The following is a 21,255-nucleotide window of genomic DNA, read 5'->3' as shown; positions in this document are numbered from 1 at the left end:
AAACAATTTACATTCAATGCCAAAAGTTCTATTTTAGTCTCATCTGAAACGTTGTTCAAACAGATGTTTGGCAGGTCCAGGTTATATTTAGCAAACTACAGATTTAGACCAGCTGCACATTATTCCTCATTAACATGAACATTAGCAGACATGAGAGGATTTTCCCTTTCCCTAAAGTTGCCCCCTTTACTACCTTTTTGACTTTTATGATTTCCTAATACACGCCTTACTCTCAGAGGGATATTTGTTGTTTAATCGCTCATTTGATGGTTAAAAGTGTTTTCTTGTGTTTGTAAATAATCTGTCAGACTGTGGAGTGTAGTGTGATGAGCAACAATAACTCTCTTTCGGTGGTCCTCAGTAATGGACTCAGACTCTGATGGATCGCACTGCTCTTCAGATAAAATAGGAGCATCAATTCACACCTTTCATGGACTGAAAACACCTGAAAGACTTCAGCTGCCAATTCTTGAGGTTCATAGACCTTTGGTACTCACAAATGACCAGCTATATATTTTTGTCATGTTTTATTTTCACTGGGTCTCCTTTGTGCCCTATGTGTGTGTTTGAGTAAGAGTTGTGTGTGTTTCAGTCATTATTTGTCTGTCTCAGTTGTCAGTCCATGTTTGGTAAAGTTCACTGTGTCTGTGGTGAAACTGACCTCTGTGTTAAAAGTCCAGCTGATTGCAATTGCAGGAGAAAGTATGACCGCGTGCGATCCGGCTGCAATGTGGTGCTGAGGGGTCAGAACTGTGGGCCGCGGCACATACTCAGTGCTGAAAGGTTGTAACGACACATTTACAACCAGGGCCCTATTTTTGCAAACACATTGGGAAGCTTTCCAGCGGATCCTTACCGTGTGTGTCTGTGAGTGCGTGCATGTGTGGTATATAATCTTACTAGAACATTACTGAGATATGATCCAATCAGTGCATACATGTTAGGTCAGCATGTTTAAAATCCTCACAAATGCATATAATTGTAAAACAACTTACATTCAAATAAAATGGTCATATATAAAAATAATTTTATTACATTAAAAGTATACTTTATAAACAATATATCATTATACAGCTACAGAAGTATTTACACAGTCTCATTATTATGTATAATAATTTTTGTATTTTATAATGTTTTACAATACAAAATAAAACAAAATTAGTCTTTTGGTAGTGCATAAAATGCTACACATGAGCTGCCAGGAGCTTAGTGATAGCTAATAACAATAATAATGAGTTACATTAGCTAAACTTTGTAAGGTGCTATTAAAGTGTTAATATATATTATTACTTTCAGAAAACTGTTTTTATAAAGCCAAAAACCAAACAGTCAAAACCCCCTCTGTGGTCTAAAGTGGACCTCAGAGGTGTTTATGACTTGGCTCTGCTGCGGTCTATTTACAGTTCATAGCCTGCTATGACGTATGAAATCTAGAGTCAAATATAGATGCAGTGCCCTGCAGAAGTTATCGCATGTGATCATTACACACTAAACAGACTAGTTACACACCAGTTAATGCAAATAATCTTGATGCCTACAGCTGTTTCTACACTGGTCATTTAAAATGTTGGTTAAAGTAAATATTTTTCATTTATTTGACGTGAATCAAGCAGCTGTTAGACTTCCTCACTAACCGACAGTTTCCCAGAAAGCAAATTCCCCATAAACCAGTTTTGTTTTAACAAGGGGAATTTTTCCAAAGTTGTTTTCTTAATGTTTAGAGGTTAAACATGTGGGAGGTGATTTTTTTTTTTCTTCTAACACATCGACCACCTGCTTCCTTTCCCTTACACAACCTGATGGCTCGCAGTTAAATGTAATAGAAGCTTACCTCAGCATTGGCCATAGTGTAGTATTTTTTTTTGTGTTAATCTATGCAACAGAAAAACAGAAAGCATTTAAAAAGCAGTGATGTACAGTTACAAAATTTTAACTTGTGAATATTATAAATCGTATGTGCTCAACTTTCAAATGTAATTTCTATTCAGTTCATTTTTTAATGTGGGCATTCACAACAAAAGTTGTCTCAAGGTGCTTTGTGATTACGGTGAAGCCTCCATAGTATCAGAGGGAGAACCCCAATGATCCCCTATCAGTCAGCACTTGGCGAGAGTAGGGAGGAAGAACTCCTTTTAACAGGAAGAGATCTCCAGGAGGCTTTTGTAAGGTTAAAGTGAAGACAGAAAAGAGCATAGAAAGACATTTGTCTCTTTCAGCTTAGTTTTGGTAGACTTTGTTAACTTAACGCTCTCCTCTCCCCTCCATCTCTTTCATGTTTCTGATCCCTCCTTTCCCTCTACTCTTCTTACGCGCCTTCTCCAGCCTCACCCTCTCTTTCTCCATCATCCAGTCTCCTCCCAGGTAACTCAAAGCCTCATCAGGTTGCCTACGAAGCTGTGGCCGTGGGTTGAGGAGTGACTGGAAAAAGGAACAGGCCAAATGGGTGAAACATGCAAACTGGGGAGCTTTGGGAATGTGGTTCTTCTTTTCCAGTCCAGCCTCATCCAGATCCTGCGGGCTCTCTGTTTGTGGCTCAGCCCACACGTCCAGTTCATCGTTGGGGCTTTTACTTCTTTCAAACCACTCTTGATATTTCAGGTATGAGTGGCAGTCGCTGGCTGTTTCAGCCCAGGGGTGGCTGCCGGTAAGCATGGCGTATGTCAGGATGCCCAGTGCCCAGCTGTCCGTACTTGGCTCCACGGAAACCCAAACTCTCTTTTTCTTCTTCTCTTCACCATCCTTGATGCCATCATTTCCATCAGTTATATTGCTGCTGTCATTGTTTCCTCGAGCAACCTCAGCCTCGGGGGTGCAGTAAGGAGAACTGTACCAGACTTCTGGGATCCTGGTTCCCCTGGACTTTACCTGGGTAAATATTGATTTGCCACATTTAGACTGATAGTGGATGCAAATATGGATAAATTAGATGAAATATGCCAAAAGTCTTGTGCAGACCACATCTGAGCCATAGGCGGCTGCTTTTACTTGGTTTTCTTCTGCATCATATCTTAGCGAACAGCTTGTTAATAGACCTGCCAGCTAGATGCTATTGTTATTTATGTTAGTTTTGTCCTTCATACTGACCATGCCAAAGTCTCCCAGTTTGACCCAGCGGCAGGCAGAGTCACAAAGGAAGACGTTTTCTGGTTTGAGATCTCTGTGGACAAAACCAAGAGAGTGCAGGTGGGAAAGTGCACCACACAGTTGAGACACCACCCGCTGACAGCAGTCCTCCTCCATACCAAGCTACAGAACAAATGGAGAAGAAGAAGATAGAAATATAAAATAATTATTTCAAAGTCTAACAAAACAAATTATCTTCCAAAACATAAATACAGTGTGAGTTAAATTGTTCAGGAATCACAAGTCCTTTGTTAAAATCTTTATACCTCAGGTATGATGACTTCGTACAGATCACCGAAGAGGCTGGCTTGCTGAGCAAAGATGTAGTGTGATGGTGTGGAATAGGCTATTCCCAGAGCTCTGGTCAGGGATGGGTGTGTACAGAATGACAGGGAGAGGTTATACTCCCTCAGGAAAGAGAACAGAGAAGTAGAGTCACGAGGGAAGAACTTCAGAGCCATCGGAGTACCTGAAAGATCCAAAGATGTAGTACTGATGTAGGTGTGTTTTTAGGGGATCTTGAAGCCATAATGTGTTTGTTTAGCTCCTCACCTCTCTTTCTGTGTACAGCCAACATAACCTTTCCATATGAGCCTTCACCCAGCAGCTTCAGGACCTTGAAGTGCTCTGATGTGTCCATTGAGTTCAGAGACTGAGCCGTCAGGTGACACATCTCATCCAAAAGTTTTGCGGCAGCCTGGACAAATAAACACAAAGTACTGTAATTACACCAATGCTCTTCCAGTGGTTTCTTTTTTTTTTTTTTTTTTTTTTTTTTTTTTTTGTTTTTGTTTTTTGGGGGGGGGCATAAATTCAGTAAGACCTTTGGCTATCCCAAGCAGCTTTCTTAGATCTCACTCACCATAATCAGTCACTCAAAAATCTGTATAAAAGTGTCTAAAAATTGTCTAAAACCTATGTGACAAGCCGAAAACAACATGACCTTTATTAATTTGTATCAGTCAATAAGAAATCAACAGGTAATCTCTTAAATCTATTAAAAGATCTTTACCGCAACAAAGTAGGTTGGGTAAGTGCTCAGTAGGTTTCAGGAGTACCTGATTATGTGGTTGCTTAGAAACCCGCATAGTGATAACATTTTATATTAGTCTTGCAATTGAGTGTTGGTGGTTAATTTAAAGCCCACATCTAATTGAATAGAGGGGGTGAGATAACAAAACATTAAACCAGCATAATAAGATTTCTAGGTAAGTAGTGTCCCTGTGTAAAAGCAGGCTGAATAAGCAGGTTTCTTATATTTCATGTAAGCAGATGATGGTGACAAGACTCCACACTATTTATTGATATCATACTACTGACTTCCTAAAATATCTCTCTTCTGAACTGAATCCCTCGCAGCTCTTTGGAATGTAACACCACCATTGCAGGGATGATCGTCGTCATGGTGATGCTTGCAATACTCGTTCCCGGGTATAAACATGTCTGTTAATAGCCTCGTTAAATCCCCACACACAGTCACACACGCAGCAGTGTTTTGTTTTGTCTGGTGATGTTTCCACTCCAGCTGGCACCCTCGGGCCTGGGTTAGTTTGGATTAACTGTCACCGTACGCATCCAGACAGGGAGCGGCTCATTACAGCTCATCAGTGAACAGCTCAGAGCCGTCAATGTGCTGCTCACAGAGGCCGTGAACCCTTCACTGAGGCTTTGTTCACACTAAGAGAATGACTCGGATCTACCTAAATTTTTCTGCCCATAAAATTTGGTAATTTTACTCTTATTTGTCTTTAATTTCATAAAAGGGCCCCAAGAAAGAGTTACATTACATTAGCAGTTAGCTGGGAATAAATGCACCTTATTTTTAATCATTTGCACCAAATTAAGTTTTTGCATTAAGTTTCCATTTTAAAGAAATGAAGATTATAACTTTGGAAAAATGTGCCTTCCTAAAATAAATGCAACAAATATTTATCCCATGCTTTTTGATAGCTATCAATAATAATAATAATAATAATAATAATAATAATAATAATAATAAAAACTGTTGCAACATCAGTGGATGTCATTTTATGCTCTCTAATCCTCTTCTACTGGGTGGTTTGGGTGGAAACTGAACTCTAACCCTCTGATCATCTGTGTAATGCCCAGATTACTTAACTATCAGAGATAAATGGCAGGACCATTTGATCCTTTGCAGCAGTTTATATGTAATTTGTCAGATAAACAATTCAATTAAATTTGATTTATATAGTTCCAAATTACAACAGTTACCTCAGGGTGCTTTATATTGTAAGGTAAAGACAAAAACACAGAGAAAACCCCAATAATCAGACAAGACACCCTGTGAGGAAGCACTTTGGCAACAGTGGGAAGGGAGAAACAGGATCAGTAAATGAGGGAGTAAATTGTTTGTGACTTTTTAAAAAATATAACATCTTTGTTATTGTGGGTCTAATAATAAGTGTTAAAACACACAGTATACATTTTAATATGCTTCTTTTATCTCTAAATATGAAGGTACATGGTTTAACTGAAGAGCAGGGATCATGTAGAAGATTCCTGCTCAGATAACAGGGAAAAATCCAAAGTTTTCCATTAGTGAGACTAAATGCAAAGAGGCAGTTAAGACGATGCTTAAAGAGCAGCATAGCCGACGGCCTCGGAGGTCAGAAAGATGTAAGATGAAGTCAGGATCAGTTTCAGCCTGACCAGAACAACTCCAGCAGCCCTCAGTGGGATGCCGGGCTGAGACAAACACAAAGCTGGACCAGTAGTAACTGATGTGTCTCAGAGATAAATGACCTGGTGATGTCCTCTATATGAAAATGGATCTCTGGGGACCACAAAGCACCTATGACAATAAGATGTTCTTTCTGTGCCTTTTAATGTGTCTGTGTGTTTCTTCACCTTAGCAAAACCAGAGACTGACACGTGTTAGATCTTACACCATGAAGATTAATAACATACAAAGGATGCATAGAGTCTGAAATAATCATACTTTAATGAGTGTAGTATATGTATAGCTCTATGTCTGTTCCCAAACTCGTAGATTACTGCTTCAATCTTGAAGAAACTAATCCTATAAGCTACTTAGGGTACCAAGATTTGTAGCATTTGTGTGGTAATACAAAATATTTACATCAATTACAAAGTACTGTTTGTCCAAATGCACGTTATATTTTTACTGACCACCAGACGGTTTAACTCTTAAAACCGGCCAGTTTTTGACCATGTTTGCCATAAAAGGCATTGCTGCGAATGATGGGTGTGGTCGTTGTACTCATACCTCTGCCCAAAATCATATTTTGCACTAATTTAGTAATTAAGCCATTTGGGTTTATGATTCACATGTAGAGCAACATTTACAAATAATAGAAAACATGTGTAAAGCAATCACTGTAAACAGCTGATGCTGAAATGAGCCATACTAAATACATGATGTGGCCATTACCATACCATCACTTTTTATAGTTTACATGGTCCTAATGAATTTCTAATGGTTCCAAATTCTTAGTAATTAAATATATTTTCTTTAAAATTCTCAACTGTAATTGGGCCAAGTTTGATGGGCTCGACATATTAATGCACATACACTGTGAGTGCAGTGTGCATTGTATCCAGTTACTCTATTTAAATTATTTTTAAATGATTGGATGAGCCAGTGTATTTTTTTAAGTTTTCCAGAGGTAATTTGGGTTTGATTGGTCCAGGTTAGGACAAATCAATAATTAAAATATCTCCTTCGAGAATAACTGTCCTTGTTACACAGGATACTTCTCCACCTCTGACTTACCGTCATGTTGCTGCAGTTGTTCAGTTCAAAGTCGGTGATCCAAAGCTACGTTCTCCTCTTCATTTAGCAGGTGCACCAGCTGGTAGAGCCTCCACGCCGAGTCTTCTTTCCACCCACCGCACCAAAATGCAGAATTGTCGCAGCCGGTAGAGTTTGGTTGTAGTCTGCACTCAGTCAGGAAAACCCTTCGACTGGATTGCGAGAGGCTTTCGTGGCTGCTGCTGCTACAACCTTTATCCCAAAGTGATCTGTCCTCACCTCCCCTCCTCCTCGTGTCCTCTCTTATTGCAGTGAAAGGCGGATCCTGAAGGGTGTCATGCATGTTTGTGTGTGTAGAAGACCGTATGTTACCTCCAACCTGTCATTATTTGGGTTTTGAGTTCAGTTGACCTGTGTTTTGCACCAGTTATCTCTGTTGAACATTTCACACATTTTACAATTGTGACTGTAATTTCAAAATTGACTTAAAAGCAGTTAACAATCCACAAGTGGCACTGACGACTGCTAAAAACATGACTCTCTATGAAATAATCTTTAGTGCACATTGTCATAAAAATAAAGTAAAAAAAAAACCCAGAAATTTGTAGAAAGTATGACACATCTTAAATGGCTTTTGTTGTCTGCTAAAGAATAAATGTTGGTGGTTTGACAATAGACAGCTGCAGCAAAGGACAATGGAATTAGTCTGGATCCACGGTATAGTCCTGGATAGCTGGATAAATGGTTAAGAAAATGGATAGGTGATCAAGTCAAAGAATAAATCTCACTTAATATGGCACTCAGTTTGATAAAATTTATTACTGCTGTGATTGGAATGCAAATATCTGAGATCTGATATTTACTTTGAATGCCAAAGCTTGAGTGGCTTTCTACACCACACCTCAGTGCCACCTAACAATGGTAGACCTGCATACTTTCAAAAAGGAACACTAGCTTGGAAGAGCATGGAAGGAGAAAGTACAAACCCCCACAAAAATCTGTTGCTCTCAAAGGAAAACGTAGCCGACAGTTGGATTCTTTTCCTCATGCAGTCATGTTAGGTTCAGCACTCACTGGGAAGCATTTATTGCACTTACAGTAATGTATTGAGTTGTTTTCAGCTCCCACACGTAACTGTGGTCTACTCTTCTTGTGCAGATGTGGTGAAGCAGAGGACGTGGAACATATGAGACTACATTCCTGTAATGACCCAAATATTTGGCTTTGTGATTTTAAATCAACAAGTGTCATTCAAAAAAAGCTGAAGAATCTTTATTCAGCCTGTTTCTAATCTGTAGCATGATCAGCATGTCTTTTATGTTCCTTTCCTCTTTTTCTTTTTTCTCTGTCATCTTAAATATTCACCAGCTGCTCTGAACATTGACTTGTAAACACCAGTGAAGTGTCCTCTGGCACCGAGATGAAGAGCATTTTATCAGCTCATAGTAATCTATGAGGAACTGAACCAAACTGAACATTGGTGTCATATTTTTTAATGGTACCAATAAAACGAAAACTATTTTAAATCAGCATATTGTTGTTTTGGTTATTCCCTCCTCTTCTGGTCCCTTGTTGCCCCGTTGGTCACTAAGTCAACCCATTAGCACACATCATACACATATAGTCACGCCTTTCTTCAACCCTCTCTAGCTCTATATCCAGTGAAAGGATTCTCCTGTAACACCCAGACCCCTTGTGATTTCACTGATCCTGCTCTCAGCTGCTACCAGCCACCACAGTCCACACATACTGGACAACTGCAGTGTTCCTCTGGAGGCCTCATATTAGTTACAGTGAAAGTCTGTCTGTGGGTGAGATCATCTGTCTGTGCCTACATGTCAACACGCTCATATGCAATCCTCATTATGCAAGCAACACGGTGTCACTTCAGTTCAGGGTTACAGGTCGCAGCTGAACAGTGGCAGTCGGTACATTCCCCTCATGTGTCACCCGGACTTGTGTGGGCACTTTTACCCCTGCTATTTAAAAGTTTTAGCATTCCACTGACATGTATGGCATGTTTGTGTTTTCTACTCAAGAAGCTAGGAGTATTTATTCAGCTTTAGGGGGAAAAGTTGTATAAAACCATGTTCCGTTTTGGGCAGATATATATATATATATATATATATATAAACTGTATATAAAAGATGGAAACTTCTGGATCTAAAAAGGGAAGTCAATGCTGAAGTGCCCTGCATTTTTTCTAATAGCCAACAGGGGGCGACTCCTATGACATCAAAAGCAACTTCAAGGGTTTGGAAATTACTTTTGACTTACAACTCAGTGAAGATTTCCTCATGAGTTTATGGTCTCAGTTAAAATAGAGATATGCTTTATCTTACTCAAAGGTTGGAAAATTACTGTGTCAAAGCAGCCAAAATATAAAAATGTCATCTCTGTGTTTCCGGTTTCACGTTCCTTTTTGGATCTTTGGGTTCCCTGGTGGTTTGTTCATCACGCCTTCATGGACTCAACAATTTTGGATTTTGTGTTTGGTTTGCACAATCAGTAATAAACTCTCCCATTATGTTTGTACTTCTGTTTCCTGCATCATGCACTCAAAAATATACTGAACTCAACACGGGAGATTGTGATGATCAAAACTATAAAAAACACCAGTGCTGAGGTTTTTCTAACAAGTGAGGAGCAAATGTTAAAGTAAATAATCAAAAATCTCTTTAATGTAATTATATTCAAAAAACAAACAAACACAGACAGACAGACAGACACACACCAAAAGTATCACACTGAGCACTTACATCAGTTTCTAAGGCAGTTTTATTAATGACTGTAAAACAAGCCATACAAATATATAAATAGCAATATGATGGTTTATAGAATGATAATAGATATTATTATTAAATATTACAAAATACTTTGACATAGAAAAATGTTTAGCTGCAGATGCCTGCATCTGCAGCTAAACTGACATACAAATACATAATATAAAAGCTTATAAATAGTAACCTAATTATGTACCGAAAATAACAATAAAAAACACGAACTGCAGGCACTGTGAGTGTAAACAGTCTGAGAGGGAGTAAAGGTCACGGGTGACAGTACCTTAGCACAGTGCATTAATACAATACATTTTCAAAGGCGACACGTAAACTGTGACATATTTTCTTATAAATAGCAAATTACATTAACGTACAGTACATTCCGTTTCCTTTTCTCAAAATAGGTCTTAATGACAGGCAGCATAAAGAAAATCCCAATAATCCAGTAAGATTTCTCTAATTTTAAAAAATGCTGAAACCTTTATCTTGCATTTTTTGAACTTTTCTGTAGCTCTACTCTCTACTCACCACTTCTGACATGCTAGTAGCTTCGTAAGGCTGTACTTGAACTACAGTAGCTATTTAAGAATGCTCACAATAACAACGACAGTACATTCTGGTGCTAGCAGATATTCAATGTTCACTGTCTCAGATTAGCATGTTAGCAGGCTAAAACTGACTTATTAGCACAAAACACAAAGTTTAGTCCAGCTGGGAGTTGCAGTTTTAAAGGCATTTGTTAAAAATAAACTAAAGTGAAGTAACTGAATTTTAAACAAATAAACAAAATACAGACAAGACGTCAGACCGTTCATCTCAAGGGAGACATCAACATCTATTACCCTATCACTGTTGAGACGTTTAACTCAAAGTTCTGTATCATGGACCTCAATCAAATATGAAAAATTTCAGAGTAATGGAAAATTAAATATCATATCCTGCCATGACATGATATGACATCAAATATTCAATATTTTTTAGTCCAGCTCAAATGCTGAAGGGAAAATCATAAAACGTGACAGTGGTTATGTAGGAAGACATCACTAGTTTTGTCTTGGAGGCTTGAGTTTAATGTTTTGGACAGGGGGATCGTCTCTGGAGTTGCCGTAAGATTCTTTTTGACCAATGACAGAAGACTTGTAGCCGGTCTGAGATCTCTACAGAGAACCTGAGAGCCTCGAAGGCTGTGGAGACGACCGGGAGGGAGGGAGACGCCGTCTGAGGAACTTGTTCACCGATCTGAAGATGGAAAGAAAAAGAGACAAAAGTCATTGGTTGAATCAGAGAAAGCACAAAAACTGATTGTTTTCTCTTCACTCTCTGGATGAGTTTTAATGGGAAACAATACATTTAGCTGTGGAGTTGAATGATTAAATGTCAGGTCTGTTCTTAATTTGTTTGTTTCCTTTTGTTAATCTATATTTTGGTCATTGCTTTCTTTGAGAGACAGGAAAAAAAGAGTTTAAGAATTTAGTCTTTATTCCTTTATTTTTTTAACCCAGGTGGTGATTAAATTATGTAATGACTACGTGGTCAAAAACAACACAAAAAAAAACAAAAAATCAAAAGATGAATGTGAGTCAAAGTTAAAGTTTTACATTGTTATGTCAAACACTATCTTTTACATTTTGTAGCCTTATTCTTTAATTTACTTTTTGCTCTAATATCAACAGTATCAGTTTTCAGTTAAAGTTAATATTAAATTAAAGTGTAAGAAATCTCTTGTGTGTCATTTTGAGTGGATTTTCTTTCTAAAAACAAGCAGACTCAGTAAATTCAAGCCATACTGTTGCTCTCACCTTTTCTAGAAAATTTTTAGTGAGATCGGACAATTGCTCGAGGTGGTTGCTGGCGCCCTCAGCTGCCTGAAAGGGCACACTGACATTTACTTGTGCAGTTTTCAACCACTTGGTGTGCAGCCTGAAGGACTCGACGTACACGTAGAGCTGAGAGAGAGACTCGTTAACCTGCAGAGATGTTAAGGCGACAAATTAAGTGAATATCTTTTAAACTGTGATAGCATTTAGAGTGCATTTCGACCGTTTAAATCACTGATAGGAGAAACTGGATGATTACCTTCAACGAGTTGAGATGGGCAGCAGTGTGTTTTATTACAGGAAGACTGTCCAGTTTGTGTTCTACGTCCATGAAGGTCACAAGCTCGGCTTCTGGCTGTTAAAATATAGCGAAAACGGAGGTTTAAAACATAACCACATTTTCTTATAATACTTATTAGATAGGATTTTTAATTGTTAAACATAAACTAGAATGCTTACTTGAATCAGATAAGACATTTTTCAAGCTTTCAGTTTACAGTTATGCACTTTCACTTTTGGTGGTTTACTATGTTCTTTAAATGACTCATTTTTCACTTGCTTTATTAAAAAGCGCACAACCAGTTCTCTCATTTACCGAGACATTTTACAAGCCTTTCGCAGTAACACTCCTACAAAGTTTGTGCTCGAGTGTATCGTGCTTATTTTTAATTACGCCTCAAATTTTTCTATTTCTTAGTTGGAGTCCAGTTTTCGGTCAGTGAGGAAAGATCTGATTTATTTTGACCTAATAACAACAAGTTTTGAAACAAAAAAAAAATGGTTCTATGACAGAAAAGCCAACATGGATCTGGAACAGGAAGTGTAAAGTTAAACCTTACCAAACCATGGAGTTTTTTGGAGGAGGTGATGATCTTGTCCAACTGATGAATCATTGGTTCAAACACGCTGTACGGACAAGGGGTGGGACGGGACGACGAATGGACAAATAGCTCAGCCAGTATTACCAGGTAGAGAAGAAAAGAGGTGGTGTCATGGAAAACTGCAAAGACAAGAAAAAAGGATCAAAATAATAAGTTACAATCTTGTGTATTTCATTAGGTTCTGTGGCCTTTCGCCTCATCAAAACACAATCAGCCACATAAAAACACCAGCTCCACATTTATTCAAAGCAAAGGATCGAGCTGAGTAACATTCAGCTGATGCTGCTCCCAGCTGCACACTCACACACACACACACACTCTCATAACAGGTGGCTACTGGGCTGCATTCATGTTGCAGCAGAAAGTATCACAACTCAACCTCTGTGCGACCCAGACGTGCTGCTTCTGAATCAGATAGAAAAACCACAGAGCTACATGGAAACTTGTTTTCATTTCCAGCCTAAATCTGGACCACATGACCCACAAGATTAATCCTGAGGCAGCTGTATTTGTCACGGCAGTTAGGAACTATTACACCATCAATCTGATGCGACTGTAGGTACATGCTAGCATTAACACCAAAGCGTTTGTTGGAGATCAGATCTAACGAACGAACAAACAAAAAAAAAAAAAACAAAACCTCACACCCTCAGATATCAGATCCAGACATAAACAGTAATTCAAAGAAATCAGATAAGAGCAGGAGATCAGATACGAGATAAAACAAGCATGGATGGTGGTTTAGACACTAAAGCAGGTCACTGTTAGCATTTAGTACTGAAGGAGTGTGGGTGTGTGACAGGAGGAAGGAGAAAATTTTCTGCAAAGTGATAGCCGGTGTTTCCCAGAAACACAAGCAGCATGTTAACAGGTTAGCTGACATTTTTCATAACACTGTTTTTATTTGACCTGCATAAAGTCTTTTCATTTTTTTTTAAATTTCAGACGCTGTTTCAGGTAAATCACATCTCAGAAGTGTCACCAGGGAACAACATCAGCACAAACTGGAGCCTCAAATGGCTTCAAATGGTCGCTGTCTTTTCCCAGCAATTCTTTTTGAAGCAGTCAAAAATGAATGGATGAGTACCTTAAAACGACATTTTTAGCTCATACTTGCTGATATTATGCTTTCAGGTTAAATGTAGAGAATGCAAATGTAGCGAACCTCAACAAAGTTATAGCAGCAACCACGGATTAGCCCATACGGACATAAACCCAATACAAAAAGCAAGACGACTATAGCTGCTTTGTCTATAAGACTGTTAAAAAACATTCTACTTAACTCACAGCGAATAATACTTTGTATCCAGTACCACAGTCTCTTATTTTAGGCTGCATGGCTTCAGAATAGTTGCTACACTGACCACTTTGGAAACAGAAACTATGAGTTTGCCTTTTTACTATCATACAAAGTTGTTTTGCTGAATTTGGCAGTTGCCTAATGACACATTAATGCCAGATTTGCCATTTTCCATCAATACCTTGTTGTAGCTCTGGTTTTGGTCTCCACTGGTTTCTGGGGAAATTATCTGTCTCTTTGGCTGCTAAATGCTTAACTATGTAAACTCTATTCAAACACCTTTCATGAGTCACAGCTACCTCCTGCTGCCCCATTTAGGTTAATGAAGCAAAGGTTGAGGGCTGTAAAACAACAGGCAATTAATCAAGAACACCAAACTAAACTATAAAGCTGAGGGGCACTTTAGATATGTTACTAGAAGCAGCACAGTGTTTATATTTTATGGCCATCCCATTTAATGTTTACGTATGAACAATAAAAAAAAAATTAAGTCTGATGGACTGGACCTCCGTGACTGAATACCTCCTACTGTGCTTAGTTAATCCCTGGAAAGAAGAACCACCCTGATGTTATCTGTTTGAGAATGAATAATTGCAACGAGTCTTCTGTAGTTTGTTTTGTCTCTATTTCATAAACTTCTTTTCATCATAACTGAAAGGAGTAACACCAAAATCAAGATTAGTTCATGTCTGCAGGTCTTTGTAACTTCAGAAATCCCATTATGCAGAGTAACAAAGAAATGAACTGTCCGTTAGTGTTAGATCAGGGATAAGGAATGAGAGGTATGCTGTGGGCTTTTTTTTCCCAGCCTGCTCTGGGCCTCTTGTTGGAAAAGGAGAAGGGAGCTGGCGCAGAGGTCTGACTCAGATTAATCTCTTGGCGGTGACATCACCGGGCAGATGCCCCGGGCTGCGCTTTTTAGAGGGAAAACATCCACTTTGTTATGAGTGTCGGAGCACTTTAAGCACTTTTACTGCCACTCAGGCACTCGGGGCAGTATACTTTATGGGCTAAAGAGGTCAACAATGAGGTAAAAAGGGTGAAATTGTTTACCTAAGAAAACAAAGTGAAGTTTTCGTGATGTTTTATCCATTTAAAATTAAAACGACTTGAATATTTAAATTATTTTACACAGTTCAGTAAAGGTGAAAATTTATTAAATGTTTCTACTTATTGTCTTCCCTATATTTTAGGTTTTATTTCTTCCATTTTTGCTTCTATAGTTTTTCTTTCTATATTTCTATATATTAGCTTTATTCTAGCTGCTGTCGCTGGAAGATAACTTTCAACCTTGATCTAATTTGCTGGTGACCTTTGGTCAGACATTATTCTTTGGAAGTCAGATTTCATCTCGTGACTTTGGCTGATCAGGAAACAGCAGGAAAGCAGAAGGTCAGCAGCCAGACAGACGTATAAAGCTGTGACTTTATAAATGTTACGGTAATGTCATTACAATGTGAATTTTATCCTCCACTTTTTAGTTACTAAACCCAGCAATGCTATATGATAATTTGGGGCCCTTTTCTAGGTCTGAATGCTCTCTATTTAACATTCACCCTCCAATAAATGCATTGGAGAGCAACTTCAGCATCTTGCCCAAGGATAATTTCGCATGCAGACTGAAGCAGCTAGAGATCAAACCACTAACAACCTTCTGATTAACAGATGACCTGCTCTGCCTCCTGAGCTACAACTCGAAGTAGGTTAATGGAGTTATGATTGTCTTGTGAGTTTAGCCTGTGGAACAAAACAGAGTTCATTTGCTAAAAGACTAAAAATTTCATAATGAACTTGTAGTATACTTTTATGTCTTACTGACCAGTGAAAGCAAAATCATGCCTCTCCCTATTTGTTTAGATAGCACTTGGTCTTAGTCCAAATTAAATTCACCAAGATGACATCCATATGGCCCTTTGTTGGACTGGGAACATGTTCAGGGTGTACTCAGTGTTTTAGCTAAAGAAAGCTTAGATAATACGCAGACCTCCCATGATCCAAATAAGTGTTTACTAATGGATGGATGGAAGCTGAGTCACTGAGGGCACCAGTGTCATAATGCTGAAACAAAAGATGGCTGTTAAATCAACGCATCTGGTGAGATGTACTTTTACATTCACAATGTGACTATTAATTAACAAACAATAGAGCTGTTTGTTAATTAATGTAACTGAAATTGATGAATTTAGGCTTTAAAAAATGTCCCCCCACCCCCCACCCCACACCACCACCACGACACACCTTCTTCATCCAACAAGTCAATAACTTTCTTTTCTTCTTAAAAATCTCAATATAAAGAGTTTTGCTCTTTCACTCTTCATCTGTTTGTTCCTGTTATGAGTGCTTAGTATTAAATGCACAGGGGGGTCAAGAAGAGCTGGGAAACAATATTTTTCCGCTATCAGCATTCATGTCTGGATCTTATTACAGAGCTAAAATACTGCATCAGAGAACAATTTAATACTCTGATATGAGTCAGACATCGACCACCAGACAAAAATATTGCTGTCTGCTCTTCACTTATCCTCAATTTTCCCCGATAGCACAAAACCTCGTGGCTTGATTGTAAGAACAGCGTAGTTTTTGGATTCAGTGTTGAACAAGATTCAAACACTAAATAGTTAATAACAAAAGTACAAGCACTGAATGAGTGCAACTGTGGCTTTTGCACATGCAACAGCAGGCTTCATGTTAAAATGATTTTCAGTTAGTGAAGGGCTCAAAATGCTTCATTTAGTTATTGGAAAATTACTGAAAAAGCCATCAGCAAAACCCAACTGTCACACTAAGAAAAACATCCTCCAGCAGTGCTGCGTACAGTCATGTATTTGGCAGAGTAAACAGCTGTGACAGCATAACGGCACAGAACAAAGTTGCTTAAGAAGCAGAGTGAATGGGCCACCTTTAATGTGTTTAACAGGTCATTTCATCAGCACTCGTTTACCCACGCACGAAACATCAACACACGCACATGCAAGCTCTCACATAATCACAAGCTTCCACCGTTTCCGATCGAGTTCGTGTGCTCTTTCTTGCTGAGTCAGACAAACAAACACTGGAGTTTCCTGTGTTTTCTCTCTGACACAGTGAGCGCCTTATTTCTTCTTATTTGCTCTTCTTTTACTTTGAAGACCGTCCAGTGAATAAAGTGTAAAGCCTGAGTGGCGGGAGGAGCTCTGTCATCTTTCTCCAAAACCATCAAATAAACAAGAAAATGGTAACTCTGTAATAACTGAAGTGTGAGGTTTGGCTTTCAAACAGGTTGTTTCAGGAGCAGAGTGACAGCACTAAGAACGTGTTTATACGTTTTTCTACCAAAACTAAAATAAAAAACACTTTGGATACTTCAGATAAACATAAATATATAATTTTATATTAACAGTGAATCAAATGATTATGTAGTCTAAAAGGTGGCACCCTAAGGTGACAAACCCTATAAAATTATAACCTGACTGTGCTGTTTAACTCCTCTAAAAAGCTTTACACTATAACAATCCAAAAGTGTTTACTATTTACAAGCCACATACTTCCCTTTAGGGAGTGGAGGTGGAGACCTGGAGTAGAGTTACAAGAGTGTGAAAGTTGCACTTACAAAGTGAGGTGTAAGTTCAGTCACTCTGGATCATTCGGGATTTGAACTTCAGCGTCTGTTTGCCTAAACTTCTTTTTATAGGTACGATTTTACAGAGCTACAAGTACAGAGTTGAAACTAGAAGAAAGAAATTGTTTGACTCAAGAAAAGCCAAAGAACAGAAAAAAAAACAAGAGAAGGAGGGCATGAGTCCTGCTGGTAGGATTACGCGCTAGCATCCTGGAAAGTACAATAGTTCTATAGAAATTTACGCAAGCCCAGTTTCAAATTACTGTTACAGAGAAATGCAACAGGAAGTGTGCTGAAAATGCCACTCTGCTGGCCTAACAGATGTGCCATGTCATTGTGGCTGATTGGTCCCATATATATAACCTGTGAGGTTCTTGCAGCACTAAATTGTTGAATCTATCCAAACCTGACATGAACAAAAGCATGTAAATGTCAAAATATTGCTGATTTTCATGCTATAAAAATCAGCTAAATGGGGGAAGAAAAAGATTCTTAAATATAAGTGGCATTGATTTAATTAACAATTCTTAATAATATTAAATTAGCCAAACATTTATTTTACTTTGTTTTTCAAATTGCAGAGCATGACTGTGTGCAGTTTCAATTCCTGCAGCATCCTGTTTTCTTAGGTTCACTGGAGACAGGGTGACATCACTCCAGTATGTAGCTATATACAGACTTCACTGGAATTAATCGTTGCTCTGCCCCATACAGCTAATCCATTTATGTAGCTTAACAAGGGGGAACCTATTCCTTAAAATGACTCATACTCACTACAACATTATAAAAAAAAAAAAAAAATCATAGCCAAGCTTGAAATCTCCCAAGACGCTTTGGACCATAATGGATAAAACCACTGCAGTACTAATGATTCGCATAATCTGAATATTGAGGTTGTTTATATTGAGGTTTAAAAAAAATTGGAGTGGATGAGTTGCAGTACCATTTTTGTCCACTTGGGCAAGCTGGCATATGAGCTGACTCACTCCACAGCAGAATCAGGGTTCAGGCCCCTTATAGTGAGTCTGCAAATTACATTACAGTAAATGCTGGTGATGTGCAATGATGACATCACTGTCTGATGACCTGACTCGTAGCTTTCACAACTTTTGGATAAACAGACTCTGGGTGCCTCATGGCTCCTGTTTTTGTTACTAGTCATCATGTTTTTATAGTTAGTTGATGATCCAGTAGTTTTTGACTTAGTAAGAGTGTCATACAATACCAAACTGATTGGATGAGCATCAAGGAAATATCATTCCCAAAGCACAGATAAAGAGAATACAGTTAACACAGGCTCAGTTCTTTAAAACTACTCCAGCTTTTAATGTTATAAAACCTGAGATGACCACACAACTAAAGTAGCAACTTGATTTATTCTGTTATTTTTCCTCCTGTCACTGTGACTGATTACCTCCAGACGACTGCGTGAAAGCAAAGGAAAACTGGTGTTTTCATGTCAGTAAAACTGTCAAAACGTTTTTTGTTTTTTCTGCTGACTACAAAGGAAAACCACAGAGCCCACCTTCACTGCCCAGTGACCACAGCTTCCTTTTCATTCATAAATATGTGCGCCAGTTACACAGCCATTCATTTCTGTTGCTGTCAGAAACTAGGAAGTCCACGTGTAGTGTTGCCAAATCTCTCAGCTAAGCAACAACAACAATTTATGACTTTCATACACTGTGTTGACATGATGATTGCCTCTGTAAAACATTAAAACAGCACCGTAATGTGAAGTTATTTTACTTCACTTTGATCCTACACAGCACAGTTTTATAACTGAGCATTTCAATAGTAAAAACTAACTAAACACATTCATGCAGTACTATTTTAAATACCTCTACTTTACCTGAGTAGTTACATTTTATACAACCTTATGCGACTACTTCATTATCTGAGTGATATAGTTATTACTTAGAGTGTTTCTCTTCCACCTTGAGCAGTTACATTACAGAGCAGTTATGGTGAAATGCTGCCTGGAAATTCATGTGTCAGCATTAAAGAGTAGGTTGGCCAAACAAATGCTACTTTCTACAACACTTTTAATACCCTAAGCCCATTCAGCTTAAAGTCCTTGGGTACTTAAGCAACTTTACTTTTCACATTTATCTGTGGGTACCTGTTTTTTATCTAAGGATCTACTTTTTAACCAGCTCGAACAACCCGGGAAACCCCCAAGACACAAAGACATGCACACTGACACACACACAGCACCAGCCAATCACAGCCCAACCTGAAACTAAACAGTGGCTGATTTCTAGAGTTCAAATTAAACATTTAAGCACTTCAAATATCACTTTGAGTTTGGTTTCAGCCACAGACTGCCCGGGATTTAATCATTCATCCATCCATTCATTGCCTCTCCCTCTCCACTTCCTTTAGGCTAAAAGTAAAAGTAGGAGACCACGTGCAGCAAAGCCCCCCTTCTTCACACAAACATTCACTCTCACACTCACAGTCACTCACACCTCCCCCTCTTTCTTTAAAAAGTAACTTAGACCAACTTACATTTCATGTTTCTGCTCCTGCCGTAGTAAACAAACCTTCCTCCGAGTCCAGTGTGAGTACAGTACGTGTGAGTGATTGTGTTTGTGTGGACAAATGTAAAAGTTCCCTTTTATAGCATAGAGTATGACACATCACCTGAGTCATCAGCCATCGTCGCCATTTAGGCATCACACCCACGCTGGCCAACCACCCCTCCTCTAACCCCCCTTTATCTGAAAAAGCTTCAAATTTCTTTGTTTGTTGAGGTGATTCTAAATGGAGGAAATGATAAATTAAAAAAAAGCAGAAAATACCAGATTGAGCAATTTTCCTTTCCTCCTCTCTCTCTTTCTCTCCACTCTTATGTTATCACCTCACTTTCTTATTTTAACTACATTAATTTTAGAAAATAAAACTCAGTTTGCAAAACACTGAAAGAGATTTAAGAAAGTAAATGTAAACTCTGTAGGAATGAAAGTGGCTGTAAAGCAAAATATAATTTGTACAACAACATATTAAATAAAAGAGGATATGGTGATACTTGCAGGAGTAAGTAGCGCAAACAGTGTGACCACATCCCAGCAGCATTGACCATTAATAATAAATGTACAGAAGGTGAAAAACATGAGGAGATGAAGACCGAGTGTAGCTTCGTGCCAGGAGTTAAGTCAATAATTTCCCCCAGGGATCAATAAAGTATTCTGATTCTGAATACTATTCCCAGATAATAGAAACTAATACTCATAAAGGAGGAAATCTCACTTCTGTTTCTGACACTTTTCTTTGTATTTGATTTTCTGGAATTTCAAAAGTTTGGAAAAAGATGATCTTTTATTGTCATTCTGTTAATAATCTCCTGCCTGGGTTTAAAAAAAATTGATTCTTTTTTTCTAAGAGCTGAGACTGTACTAATGAATTTCTTCAGAGTTGCGAGTTTGCGTATCAAAGGGATCACGTCAGTTCCCCCTGCTGAAAGTCATCTCTGTAGTGTAGTGATGGAAACGTTCAGGTTTAATCATTTTGTTTGTAAGCCGATTAAAGCACCTACTCAATATTTGTAAATATGATTTGATTTGGAAAATGATTATGACACAAAATGTAAAATATTCATCATTAGCAGCTTTTTCTTGTGAGGTGGTGGAGACCAAAACAGAGGTAAAAGAGAATTAATCTTGGCCTGACTCACACATTCAAATGGAACATGACGTAAATAACTGTTTGCAAATAAAGCTGCCATATGAACATTAAAGAGGATAATAATATATGTAGATCTTGTTGCATTCAAAAACTAGCCCAACGTGTTCATGAGAAGCTGTGCTTTAGATTCACTACTATATTGAAAATATCTTTAATCTAAAGCATTTCTGCAGGATTGTCTTCCAATGAACAGTTATAACCCATGGTTGAAACAGGAAGGGGCTCTCCTTGGTCAGAACTTGCAGCAGATGGGTGAGAAAAACGGGACAGAGACCAATGTGGACTTTATCTCTATTTGGACCAGTCAGGTGATCCCTGATTAAGGAAGTGTTAGGG

At 38.4% G+C, this 21,255-nt stretch overlaps 2 protein-coding genes across 3 annotated transcripts; both read right to left on the bottom strand.

The window, feature by feature from the left end:
• Positions 1–1,309: 1,309 nt before the first annotated feature.
• On the bottom strand, positions 1,310–7,144 carry si:ch211-171h4.3 (serine/threonine-protein kinase SBK2). Its single transcript, XM_040022964.1, has 5 exons — positions 6,878–7,144; positions 3,676–3,820; positions 3,390–3,592; positions 3,085–3,246; positions 1,310–2,865 (listed from the first exon to the last, which is right to left on the bottom strand). The coding sequence occupies exons 1-5, from the start codon at positions 6,881–6,883 to the stop codon at positions 2,242–2,244; spliced, it is 1,140 nt and encodes a 379-aa protein (XP_039878898.1). The 5' UTR covers positions 6,884–7,144; the 3' UTR covers positions 1,310–2,241.
• A 2,889-nt stretch (positions 7,145–10,033) lies between these two features.
• Positions 10,034–19,838, bottom strand: il11b (interleukin 11b). 2 transcript variants are annotated; one of them, XM_040022963.1, is made up of 5 exons: positions 19,744–19,838; positions 12,293–12,453; positions 11,713–11,808; positions 11,436–11,603; positions 10,034–10,875 (listed from the first exon to the last, which is right to left on the bottom strand). In XM_040022963.1, exons 1-5 carry the CDS (start codon positions 19,748–19,750, stop codon positions 10,705–10,707), a joined length of 603 nt encoding a protein of 200 aa, XP_039878897.1. In that variant the 5' UTR covers positions 19,751–19,838; the 3' UTR covers positions 10,034–10,704. The 2 variants fall into 2 exon arrangements, with proteins under 2 accessions (XP_039878897.1, XP_039878896.1); XM_040022962.1 differs by lacking the exon at positions 19,744–19,838 and adding an exon at positions 13,816–14,635.
• Positions 19,839–21,255: the final 1,417 nt, after the last annotated feature.

The sequence above is a fragment of the Simochromis diagramma genome, unplaced genomic scaffold, assembly GCF_900408965.1.
Source record: "Simochromis diagramma unplaced genomic scaffold, fSimDia1.1 OVJJ01000307.1, whole genome shotgun sequence".
Classification (NCBI taxonomy): Eukaryota; Metazoa; Chordata; class Actinopteri; order Cichliformes; family Cichlidae; genus Simochromis; species Simochromis diagramma.
Note: the sequence above shows the minus strand (reverse complement) of the source record. Positions and strands in the feature narration are given on the sequence as shown.

Coding starts and splice junctions, on each gene's coding strand:
- il11b (XM_040022962.1), bottom strand. CDS start 13,948: ATGGGGCAGCAGGAGGTAGCTGTGACTCATGAAAGGTGTTTGAATAGA. Junction 11,604..11,712: donor CCCATCTCAACTCGTTGAAG/GTAATCATCCAG, acceptor ACATCTCTGCAG/GTTAACGAGTCTCTCTCTCA. Junction 10,876..11,435: donor CTAAAAATTTTCTAGAAAAG/GTGAGAGCAACA, acceptor TTCCATCTTCAG/ATCGGTGAACAAGTTCCTCA.
- si:ch211-171h4.3 (XM_040022964.1), bottom strand. Junction 3,247..3,389: donor ACGAAGTCATCATACCTGAG/GTATAAAGATTT, acceptor TTTGTTCTGTAG/CTTGGTATGGAGGAGGACTG. Junction 2,866..3,084: donor AACTGGGAGACTTTGGCATG/GTCAGTATGAAG, acceptor ATATTTACCCAG/GTAAAGTCCAGGGGAACCAG.